Source organism: Lolium rigidum, unplaced genomic scaffold (genome assembly GCF_022539505.1).
Source record: "Lolium rigidum isolate FL_2022 unplaced genomic scaffold, APGP_CSIRO_Lrig_0.1 contig_24245_1, whole genome shotgun sequence".
NCBI classification, from domain to species: Eukaryota; Viridiplantae; Streptophyta; class Magnoliopsida; order Poales; family Poaceae; genus Lolium; species Lolium rigidum.
The window spans coordinates 274,935-285,870 of NW_025900021.1; the positions used below are offsets into that span (position 1 = coordinate 274,935).

Consider the following 10,936-nt stretch of genomic DNA (forward strand, 5'->3'; position numbering starts at 1 on the left):
ATACTTACCTGGACGGGGTCGACGGGGGATCAAGAAGCCTCGTGGCCTAGGCTAGTGGCCCACATTGCACTTGGTGGGCGCGTTGGTTTACCATCTCCCCAAGTGGGAGAGTGGACGTCGTAATTTGTGGTAGAGGGGGTACGCGTCCGCGCGGCCCCTGCCAATTCTTCAAAATTAAATTTTGGTCCCTGGCTGATTCTTTTGCAAGGACCTCCGTTCAATTTTGTCGTTTTAACTAGGAGGCATAGCCGCGCCTGTGGTGCTACGTCTGTTGAGGTGGTGAAAATGATGTGTTATGGTTGGTAGAAGTGTGAAAGATTTAGTGGAAGTATATTTAGCATGCTTGTGTAATTAGTTAGCGACATTTTACAGTTCATAAAGTGTCGTGGCTAAACTATGGCTATGTAAAGATCAAAATAAAGAGGTAGTGGACGTAGAATGAAACACTCGCACTGTTGTACCTGCAAAGCCATATCGGGTGGCAAAGAAATCTAAGGTGGGGTAGCCTCCCCTTCTTGTGTATCCATGAGCACCTCTCCACCACCCACGTCAAGAACCATTGTGCATATTTTTGGAACCAGCCTGCTCCTATTTTGATAATGCATGATTAATATTCATGCGCAACCTAAGCACAGAGAGTCCGTGAGGTGCAATTGTATATTGTTGTGACTTTTGCTTTCGATATATGTTCTAAAGCTTGTAGTGTTGCACGGTTGCTTTATTTTCAGTTGTTATTGTTGTTGTTTGTTTGATGGACTATCTCTAAGCTTTATACCTTGAGATTCCTTCTAATAGTCATTTTCAGGTTTGGGATATGGAAGTTTTGTTGATTGCCTCTGATGTGTGTCATGGTCTATGGTTTTGATGAGCGATGCGATTAATGGATTAATTTTTTTAAGAAGTATTAATGGATTGGTAGAAGGGGAGTCTTTGCAGGTATGCCTCTATCCCGAGGAGATCAAGAGGCGATCAACTCTTCTCGTCTGCCTCCAGTCGGCGCTACCGATCTGCTCCAATTTAGTGGCCTTTGGGGTCATGGAGTCGGGGTGGATCTCGGCTCCCGTCGGCGGGAGAGCTCCGTTTTTCCAGTTTTAGGGTCAAGGTTTGGTAGGGCGGCGCTCAGATGGTAGCGGTAGCATCTTCTCCAATAAAATCTTCCCGGCTTCAGTCCCATCTCGGTGGCAACATCGAGAAGCTTGTGGGAGTGGTGTGGTTCTCAAGGAGTTCTTCTAGCAGGGGGTTCTCTGGATCGCCATGGAGCTTCATCCCAGTTATTCCTTTTTCTTTGTCTCTAGAAGGGATGCGGTCTTCTTGAGCCGTTTGGCGATTTCCTGTCCGCCACCAACAACATCAGGCCGGTTCTGGGAGGAGCGGCAGCGGCGGCGCACCGTCGAGACGATCTGGAGTTTGAAGACGAAGGGCATCTCAAGAATTTCGATGTAATTTTCTTTTTTGTTGAGATGCTTTGTACTGTTCGATGCTTCTCTTAATGCTAGGGTTCTTTTCACAAAAAAAGTATTAATGGATTAATTGATAGTATTGTTTTATCTTAGTAGGCGGTTTCACTGATGGATTAGCTTGGTGGCATGTGTGATGGCTATCTAGACGGGCCGCGGCAGCAAAGGCCCACACGTAGGTAGAGCTAACTCTAGTAGCATTTGCTGTTTCAGACAAAAGAAGAGGTGAAAATAGGATAAAGAAGAAGAGAAAAGGAAATTGGGTACTCCAGTAAAAGGAAAATGGTGCCAATTCCTCGTGCGGGAGGCGTAGGAGGCGGCACCGGCGACCAAAGTGGCAGCGGTCGGCTACTGGGTTGCTGTGCAGCATCCTCTATGTTGGCCTGGTCTTGAACGTTGGTGCCGCCGCTGCAACAGTGCCGGATCTGGACTCTCCGCGGCAAGCTCGCCGTTCATCTTGCGGGTGCCGTTGTAGGGTGGAAGGTGGCGGAGCAGCTCTGCATGCCAACTGGTGCTAGAGTTGATTTGTGCTGGAGCGTGCGTCGGGAAAAGAGAAGCGGGGAGTTACAGCCGCATGAGGATGGGGAAGAGGGAGCATGGATTCAGCCGTCAGCCGTTGCCCGTTGGTATGTTCCCTATCTCTGTAGGGTGTCGAAAGCACTGGCTCAATTTGTTATAGTGATTGCGTAGATTTCAATGAAAATCATGGTGCTGAGGAAATCAGAGTGGAAAGGTGAGAAGGAGAAACCAGCTATAATTCTAAAATATTGTCAGTTTGCTCATTCTAGTTAAAGTATTTGTTAGTATCGTAACTGGTAACTAGAGAATAACATAGATTCCATCACATGTATTTTCAATAGCGAGGGAAAGCAGCATTAAAAAGAGGAAACAGAAAAGCTAAGTTTTTTTTATACATTTGTCCATCCCAGATACGTAGCAGAATACAGAGCACCCATCAGACATTCAGAGAAGGTAGTTCCTAGGCATTTCTTAGAAATGTACACAAAACTTAACATTGGCCACGTGCCTCATCTATGTAAACTAAGTGCATTAAGCGACTCGAGATTTCAATTTCTCATAGGCATGTTGTAAACCTAGAAATTACTCCATCGGCTGTAGTTTCTTTGAGTTAAGCGCCTGAACACCATGCATGTCCTGCAATTAGCACTATGTGGTCAGCGTTCAGGATGTGCGTTTTAACAAAAGTGGGTAAACAGTTAGATCGTATTAGAGCATCTAGAGGGCCTATAGTTCCATTTTTTTCTAATCAATGTATAAAAGAGTATATATCTTGGCTCTATCAAAGAGACCTTCGCCCGAACTGTAGGCTGTATCAAGTCTCGCTCAAAGCTCCAAACTTGAAATTATTTATCTAGCTAAACACAAATGCATCAATTTCACACAGAAATTGAAAAGAAAAAACTATGGAGCCTGTGCATACACACACTACATTGCTTAGATCAAGCTAAATAGTAGATGACACAACACCCACCGTCTCAAAATAAGATATATATATAAAGAATCAAGTGCATGATAAGAAGATTGGGGAGCCTGGCCAATGTTTTGTGAAACTAAAACATGAAGGCAGACGTACGCTATCATGTAAAGCATAAGTGATACTAATTATGTCCTATGTTGAGCAAATTCAATCTCAGTCTTGAGACTAAGAGCCACTGCTCTTGCAGAAACAACAAACTAAGTTATGCACTATGAGGTATGCACATATTAAATTGTACAAACTCGAACTGAATCTGCATGATATTCACACCTTTTAAAGTGCTTGTGCTCCTTGTCCGTCTGTAGCTATGCACCTTGGAGGGTGCGTGCTCCGACCCATCCGTTCCATGGCAGAACTGGAAGAGCCTCCTAGTTATAGGTCCATCTTCGGTACCCTCCATTTGTCCACTTCAATCTTACAGTAATACCTACGGTTGACAAAAGCTCATCCTAATTTAGCTTGCTAATAATGAAGCTCTCATGGAAACCTTTTATTTGGAACACATGGTACTAATAATGAAGCTCCCATGAAAACATTTTATTTGGAAGACATGGTTTGTTCAGACAATGGAAGCACGCTTATTAAACTGAAACACCATAAACCATCGGAAACCTCAAGCAAAATTCAGAGAATGTCTATTTCCCCAGTGATAATAATACCACACTTCTTGCTGCAAGGACACATCCATCTGGACAGCTGAAGTGTGAAAAATTCAGCTTAGACATAAGGAATTCAGTTACAGCAGAAATAGATCTGTGAAAAATCAAAGGAGAATCAATTAGCGAGAAATAAATAAGCTGAGGTGTAGGTAACCAGTCGGTACTAAACTTACAGAAGAGACAGGGGATTGAGGATTGGCCACAAAAGTAGAAAATAGGCATCCCCATTGCCGACGTCACCTAGTGCTGCCTGTCGCCCTCGGTGCCGCCATCCTCCTGACCTCTCCATATCATCCTGTTTTTCTCCCTCCTCCATCTCCATCTCTGGCTCGAGGTGCTCCTCCTACGCGTTCACCGAGCAACAGAAAAGGAATTCTCAACACTGTATCAATACCCAAAACTTTGGACTAACACCGCTGCAGTATCTCCAGTAATTTGTAGAAATGCCTCAGCCTCTAGTTTGGCTCACTATCTCCTTACTTGCAGTTGAACAAAGCTTGCCTCAACTCAACTGACTGATAAGTTATCAGCGGGACTATTGGCTCTTCTAGTAACAAATGTGCCTTAGACGCCGAGACCTAACACGCAGCAGGCAATATGGTGCTCCAGACCTTGGATGACCAAAAAAATCTGAGAGCTTGCATGGAGACCCGCAACCCAGAGACGACCAGAGGAACATCGTGGTCATCAAATTAATCAACAGCAGGAGAAGCTTCTGCAAACAGAAATCAATGAACCCAATAAGATCTAATCCTCGACACATATCGGAAAATGTCCTAGTCAAACCGAACCACCACGTACCAGTGAAGGAAAGAAGAGGTTGTAACGCCCCTCGCCTTTGGCCGCCGATAGCGACTCTCCTCCGCGGCGCTGGCATCCGCGCATACGGATCGCCTGCGGCTCTCCACTGTACATTCATCCTCCGCGGCCAGCTCGCCGTCGCCCTTGTCCGCAACCCGGCCTCTGGCCGGCCATAGAGGAGGTCGGCCCGGGGGCGTCCGACCCTCAGTGGTACGTATACGACGACCAGAGAGAGAGATGAGGGCACCGGCCAGAAGCATATGAGCGGTGGGAGCGAAGCCCCTAGCGCTGCTCCTCCCAGTGCTACATGGTGACGCATCAGGCCGTGGCCATGGCAGCCAACGGCCAACCCATCGAAGCCCTCCAGCGTGCAAGACAGAACGCTAACGACCATCCCATCACGTTTCTGAGCGGCGGTTAGAGAGGGAGAAGAGGGCGCCGGCCATAGGGAAGGACGTGGGCGGCGGTAATGGGAGGAAGAGAGATGGGGGTAAAACGACCCCTTGAATTGTTCGCTGATGGAGATTATGGGATGTGAACACCGCTTTGACCAGCTACCTCTTTGACCGAATCAACCAGAAGACACGAGATATATCTGGGAGTGATTCACGGAGTAAAAAGAGAAGGCCATCAACCGGTAGCCGGTTGCCCGTCCACCCAGGGAAAAAAGTGAGGCAAAATAACTAACTATGCAATCAATGGGAGAAAAAAAAAAGGAAAGCCACGTGTTAGGCAATGACCAGAGGAAGAAGTGGATAAATAGCACATCTACAGTACCCCAAACTTTTAGAGTGCGCTAATCTGTTCAGCTTTTATATAGGTATAAATTTCGGCCATGTTGAGCACCAGTAAATGAAATCTCTTTTTATTTGAACTGAGTATCAATGCGGTAAAAATTTGTTTGGACATTTAATAATGCGGATTGCAAACCCCCCTGCGGCCAAGCTTAAGCCAAGGAGAGAATGGCCATGGCGTCCAGCATCTGCCTCCCCTCGCCACTCGCTACGGCCGCCTCCGCCGTTCGCATCACCACCTCGCGCGCTCCCACCTCTAACCCCGGCCGCCGCCCCCATCGGCTCCACACTCACGCCCGCGCCGCCGCGGGGATGGACGCCTTCCACGTGTCGTCGCCAGGGCGGGACGCCGAGCCGCTGCTCCACCCCGGGGCGGCCGCCACTCACCGTCGGCTCCGAGTACGGCGCACGGCCCCAGTCCTCACCGCCCAAATATAGCGAATCCCATGCGCGCGCCTTCTATTCTGGGGCGCCACCATCTGGGTGCGCGGCGGTTCTGACGAGATGGGGGGTGGTGATGTGCAGGTGCGGACGCACGCGCAGGGCGGCGCCGAGGAGGCTTCGGCGGGCGCCGGTGGTGGCGCCGCCGCGGAGGCGGCGGACTACTCGCTGGCGGCCATCATCCTCCCGTACGTAAGCCCGTTGCTGGCCCAATCAGTTGGTGGCATGCCTTGGGGATAATGCATTTGTGGCTCCATTCCACCTTGCAGATCGCGTCAATTTATCAAACCAATTGGAGAGAATTGAACCTAGGTTAATGTATCATCGATACGTCTTTTAGTTGAGTAGGATAGCCATGTGGAATCAGCGTTCTACCGTAGCATAAGTACAAGCATAATGCATTGTAAGAAATGCACAATTCGACATTGTGTTCTGTTATGCTGCCCATATATTAGTCTGCCAGGATTTTTTTTTTCCATGCTAAAACCATGATGATCCTTCTGCTTTAAGCCATCATAAAAATGGAACAGTATAGTTTAGGATAGTTAGGTTTCCATATCATTTTGACTACAGACTATGTTGCATCTCGATTTAATCGATTGTTACTCGTCGTAGCAATTCTATCTGGTTTATCAATTTTAAGATAAAATATGTAGAGGCACAATTCTCAAGCATGTTGAGCTTCCAGTACTAATGTGCCAATGCTCGGAATCTAGGTTTGTGTTCCCTGCATTGGGTGGTCTCCTTTTCGGATATGACATTGGAGCAACTTCGGGAGCGACCATATCTGTGCACGTAAGTCTCAGTTTGGCTGTTCCACAATTTCTTGTCATGGCAATTCTGTTTGGTTTATCGATTTGAGCTTCAGACCATGTCTGACGCTCACTCTCACACGGTTGGTTCCTCATTCTTCAGTCTGCTACTCTCAGTGGTACCACTTGGTTCGACCTCTCTTCCGTGCAGCTAGGGCTTGTGGTAAGCCTTTTGGAAGATTCCTGTGCTTTATAAGCTTTTTCTCTTCACGTCCCTAATCAAGAACATTGTTGTGCTTAATGAGCTTTATTGTCCTGTTATTTAGGCGAGTGGTTCACTTTATGGTGCTCTTGGTGGATCAATTCTCGCATACCGCATTGCAGATTTTCTAGGTGATTTGAAACGACAGAGTACTTCAATATTCCTTACTATGCATATTCATTCAAGTTAAAACCAAATAACTGCTACTACATATCTTGGTGCAGGCAGAAGAGTAGAATTGATAACGGCAGCTGGATTATATATTTCTGGTGCTTTGGTCACTGGATTTGCCCCTAATTTTGTAGTTCTGATCATAGGTCGTCTCCTTTACGGAATTGGCATTGGTTTGGTGAGTAGCTGCAAGCACAACTATTTGGTTGAAATGAATATCTGCACATGAACTTACCAGTAGTTAGATATTCAGTATGCTAATATCAACCTTAGTCTGGAAAAATAAAAAATAAGTCCTGTTCTGTAACTTTATTTTTATGCCACTGAGGTGCTCTGTGCCAGGCAATGCATGGTGCTCCTCTTTATATTGCAGAGACTTGTCCTCCACAAATACGTGGAACATTGATATCCTTGAAAGAGCTGTTCATTGTCTTAGGAATACTGGTAACTCTCTCCTCCTACATTGCCTTAAAAAAACTATGTTCTCTCTTACAGATGTTATAATCACACCTCTGTATACGTTTTAATGCCTAACTGACCATTTATTAATATAACATTTTACAGTTTGGATACCTCGTAGGGAGCCTTGAAATTGATGTTGTAGGAGGATGGCGGTACATGTTTGGTTTTGGTGCTCCGCTGGCAGCTATAATGGCTCTTGGTATGTGGACTCTACCACCTTCACCTAGATGGCTGCTTCTAAGGGCAGTGCAAGGAAAAAGTCCTGTGGAAGACAACAAAAAGAAAGCAATACAAGCCCTGAGAAGACTGAAGGGCCCGTCAGCAAGTGACAAGGTTTTGACAGATGAGGTCGAAAATAATCTCGCCTCAATTAGGGCTGCCTATGCAGATCAGGAATCCGAAGGAAGCATTTTCCAAGTATTCGAGGGAGCAAGCTTGAAGGCCTTCACTATTGGAGGAGGACTGGTTCTCTTCCAACAGGTATTTGTCCTTTCAGCCCTGCTAATAAGCAGATAAACGAAATTTAAAATATGACCACCCTTTCATAATTTTGAAATTATCCGTGCCTTTAAGCTGAAGTCAAAGGTCCTTTGCATCTACCTCCTAAACTAAAATAAGTTTTCTTTTGGCTTGAGAGGTTGAATCCATAATGAAAAATTCTAGAATTATTCGTGTATTAATCTCAAACTACTTTGGGCCTACTAACATTCATAATATTGATTAATATATGAACTTAACTTATTGATGACACCAAGTAAGCTAAAGTGCTGAACTCTTACCTGGCAGATAACAGGCCAGCCAAGTGTTCTATACTACGCAACCTCCATTCTTCAGGTACCTCAGTTTTGCCTGGAGCTGTTCAATTAGTTCTTTTGATATTAAACTAAATGGAAGTAGGAGCATTATAGATTGTCGTATTGCTGCATTGCTTTGATGCATACAATATAATTTGTTATCTATGTCTGTCTTCTGTAGACTGCTGGGTTTTCAGCTGCATCTGATGCTGCAAAAGTGTCGATTTTGATTGGGCTGTTCAAGGTAATACTATGGAGCTAGCTCATTACTGTACACCATAGAGCATAAAATGTAATAGTTCTATCCGTTTTGCAGTTTCTAATGACAGGTTTTGCGGTGTTTAAAGTCGATGATCTTGGAAGGCGGCCATTGTTGATAGGAGGAGTTAGTGGAATTGTGAGTAACTTTGCTCTTTTCTATGTCTTGTGTAAGCTATATGATTTGGAACAGAAAGCGCCGTCCTCGCTCCTCACCACCTATTTGACTCCTACTAGGCATAGATACTCAACGATAGATTATGAACATAAATCTACCATTATGATTTAGATTGTTAAAAACCTTTGTAACTTCAGTAAGTTTCATCAGACATCTGAACAGCTGTATACATGATATTAGTAGGTTCGGAGTGCCTTTTCTCTAGTTTCCTTTCTTAGTTCTGAATGTAATCCTTTATGTACTGTATATATGGTTTGGAACAGAAAGTGCCGTCCTCAGTCCTCACCACCTATTTGACTCCTACTAAGCATAGATACTGAACGATAGATTATGAACATAAATCTACAATTTATGATTAGATTCTAAAAAACCCTTGTTACTTCGGTAAGTTTCATCCGGCATTTGAACAGTTGTATACATGATATTAGTAGGTTCAGAATGCATTTTCTCTAGTTTTCTTTTAGTTCTGAATGAGTAATCCTTATGCTTTCTTCCTCAACCTGGAAATGCAGACCATCGCACTGTTGCTTCTAGCAGCATACTACAAGATTCTGAATGGCTTCCCTTATGTTGCTGTTGGTGCTTTGCTTCTATACGTTGGCTCTTACCAGGTTGGTATTTTACTTGTGTAGGGGGAGTCTATGAGTGCTAAGTGAGTACAAGACACTTAGTTTTTGTTGCGTTTCAGGTGTCGTTTGGTCCAATAAGCTGGTTGATGGTCTCTGAGATCTTCCCGCTCCGAACAAGGGGACGCGGAATCAGCCTGGCGGTACTTACAAATTTTGGCTCAAATGCGTTGGTGACATTTGCCTTCTCGCCCTTGCAGGTAAAGTCTACACAAACTGTGTTCTCCTTAGTTATTTTTTCGTCAATTGCTGAACAACCGTTTCTACATGTATCCTGTTCTTGCGCTAATCTCGACCCTGTAATGGCACAACCTACATAACCATAGAAAAATGTGTGCAGCCGACAGATGTGTGAACAAACCGAGCATGTGCGCCAACCAAATAACCCGGCTTTTTTATGTTTACAGGGGTACCTTGGCCCAGCCAACATCTTCCTTCTGTTTGCAGCCATATCGGTGCTCGCCCTTGTGTTTGTCATCCTCATCGTTCCAGAGACCAAAGGGCTGAGCCTGGAGGATATCGAGTCTAAGATCCTGAAGTGAAAACCCACTCGGTGTAAAGCTCTTCATGCTGATTTTGTTTGTGTACGTAGTCCCTCCGTACTAAAATAATTGTTGCAACTTTATCTGAATACGGATGTATCTACGATTAAAATATCTAGACAAAGTTGTGACACTTACTTTAGAACGGAGGTAGTATGTAAGTTGATATAGCTGTACATGCATCTGTAGTTCTACTACTAGTGACGACCACGCTTACACGGCCTCATGTTCGTTCATGCGTGTAACTCTGATGTTGCTGTTAACAGTATATATGTAAATGTATATCTATCGTTAAAAGGAAAGTCAAATCGCCATCCAGCTGCGTCCACATCGCACTTAACAAAATACACTGTCACCATTTTAAAAGGACACAAAAATTCATGGAGGTTGAACATTGTAACACTCGTATTCCATTCCATTAGGACACGGCTAAATCACCCGTCGCTTCGCGGGTTACATCAGCTGGGCCGCTGGAGGGTTTGCCATCCACGTATGGTCGCCGTGAACACAATAGTATAGCGACGTACTGTGCTGGCTTAGGGATTGTTTATGCGAGTCATGTTTCCCTGTTCTGCTAGGTAACCTGACAGCCAAAACACGAGCCATGATCAACGTCGCTATTAACCGGAGCGTAACGCGTTCGCCCCTAGTCTTGTTTAATCTGACCCACGCAAATTAAACACACAATATACTATTGCAAGTCAACCTGATCGTCAAGTGAAAATGAGGCGTACAGAGACACCACAATTATTGCCATTGTTTTAAGCATTTAAAATAGGTCCATCCGCAGTATTTGGCGCTTGCTCCTGTTCCTGTCCAGATGATCCGACCTATGTATCTTGCCCGTATCCCGTCCAAGTACATGTGGTCATGGTATACCGGCGTTATACGTTGGGAAATACAAAGAGGTAACGCGCACTAAAATAAATCCATGAAAATACAGAGAGCTTGCCAAATGAGAGACGTGCATTTCTTCCTATGATTAGTTCATCTCCCCATCCATCAATTTACTCAGCACTGGTTCGAGTGGTTTCGTTCAACAAAATGTACAGAAAAGAAAATATTCTACTCCGTATAAGCCAGGTCAGTCTGATAGCTCGATGGGGATCGATGTGAAGAGGTCGGCAGGGCGATCGTACACTGTTGGTGACGCTCAAGGGTTGGGCCGGGCAATTACGTACGGGGCGTGCAACGTCAACACAAGCCAAGAGAGAACGAAATGGCACAAAACGCCCATTAGC

General features: G+C 45.1%; 1 protein-coding gene, 1 long non-coding RNA gene and 1 other non-coding gene across 3 annotated transcripts; 2 read left to right on the forward strand and 1 right to left on the reverse strand.

Moving 5' to 3' along the window:
* Positions 1–161, forward strand: LOC124680672. Its single transcript, XR_006995554.1, has one exon. It is a non-coding gene; the product is annotated as a U1 spliceosomal RNA (small nuclear RNA).
* A 3,064-nt stretch (positions 162–3,225) lies between these two features.
* On the reverse strand, positions 3,226–4,305 carry LOC124680663. The gene is made up of 3 exons (XR_006995548.1): positions 4,095–4,305; positions 3,788–3,957; positions 3,226–3,708 (listed from the first exon to the last, which is right to left on the reverse strand). It is a non-coding gene; the product is annotated as an uncharacterized LOC124680663 (long non-coding RNA).
* A 1,408-nt stretch (positions 4,306–5,713) lies between these two features.
* On the forward strand, positions 5,714–10,009 carry LOC124680665 (D-xylose-proton symporter-like 3, chloroplastic). The gene is made up of 13 exons (XM_047215728.1): positions 5,714–5,838; positions 6,367–6,445; positions 6,566–6,625; positions 6,729–6,795; positions 6,889–7,013; positions 7,178–7,279; positions 7,400–7,777; positions 8,084–8,131; positions 8,273–8,335; positions 8,408–8,488; positions 9,040–9,138; positions 9,216–9,353; positions 9,561–10,009. Exons 1-13 carry the CDS (start codon positions 5,714–5,716, stop codon positions 9,693–9,695), a joined length of 1,500 nt encoding a protein of 499 aa, XP_047071684.1. The 3' UTR covers positions 9,696–10,009.
* The last annotated feature ends 927 nt before the right edge of the window (positions 10,010–10,936 follow it).

What these genes read in the sequence shown, in the direction of transcription:
- LOC124680665 (XM_047215728.1), top strand. Translation starts at nt 5,714, where the DNA reads ATGGGGGGTGGTGATGTGCAGGTGCGGACGCACGCGCAGGGCGGCGCC. An exon ending in TCATTGTCTTAGGAATACTG is followed by an intron (nt 7,280 to 7,399) that starts GTAACTCTCTCC and finishes AACATTTTACAG; the next exon opens with TTTGGATACCTCGTAGGGAG. An exon ending in ACGCAACCTCCATTCTTCAG is followed by an intron (nt 8,132 to 8,272) that starts GTACCTCAGTTT and finishes TGTCTTCTGTAG; the next exon opens with ACTGCTGGGTTTTCAGCTGC.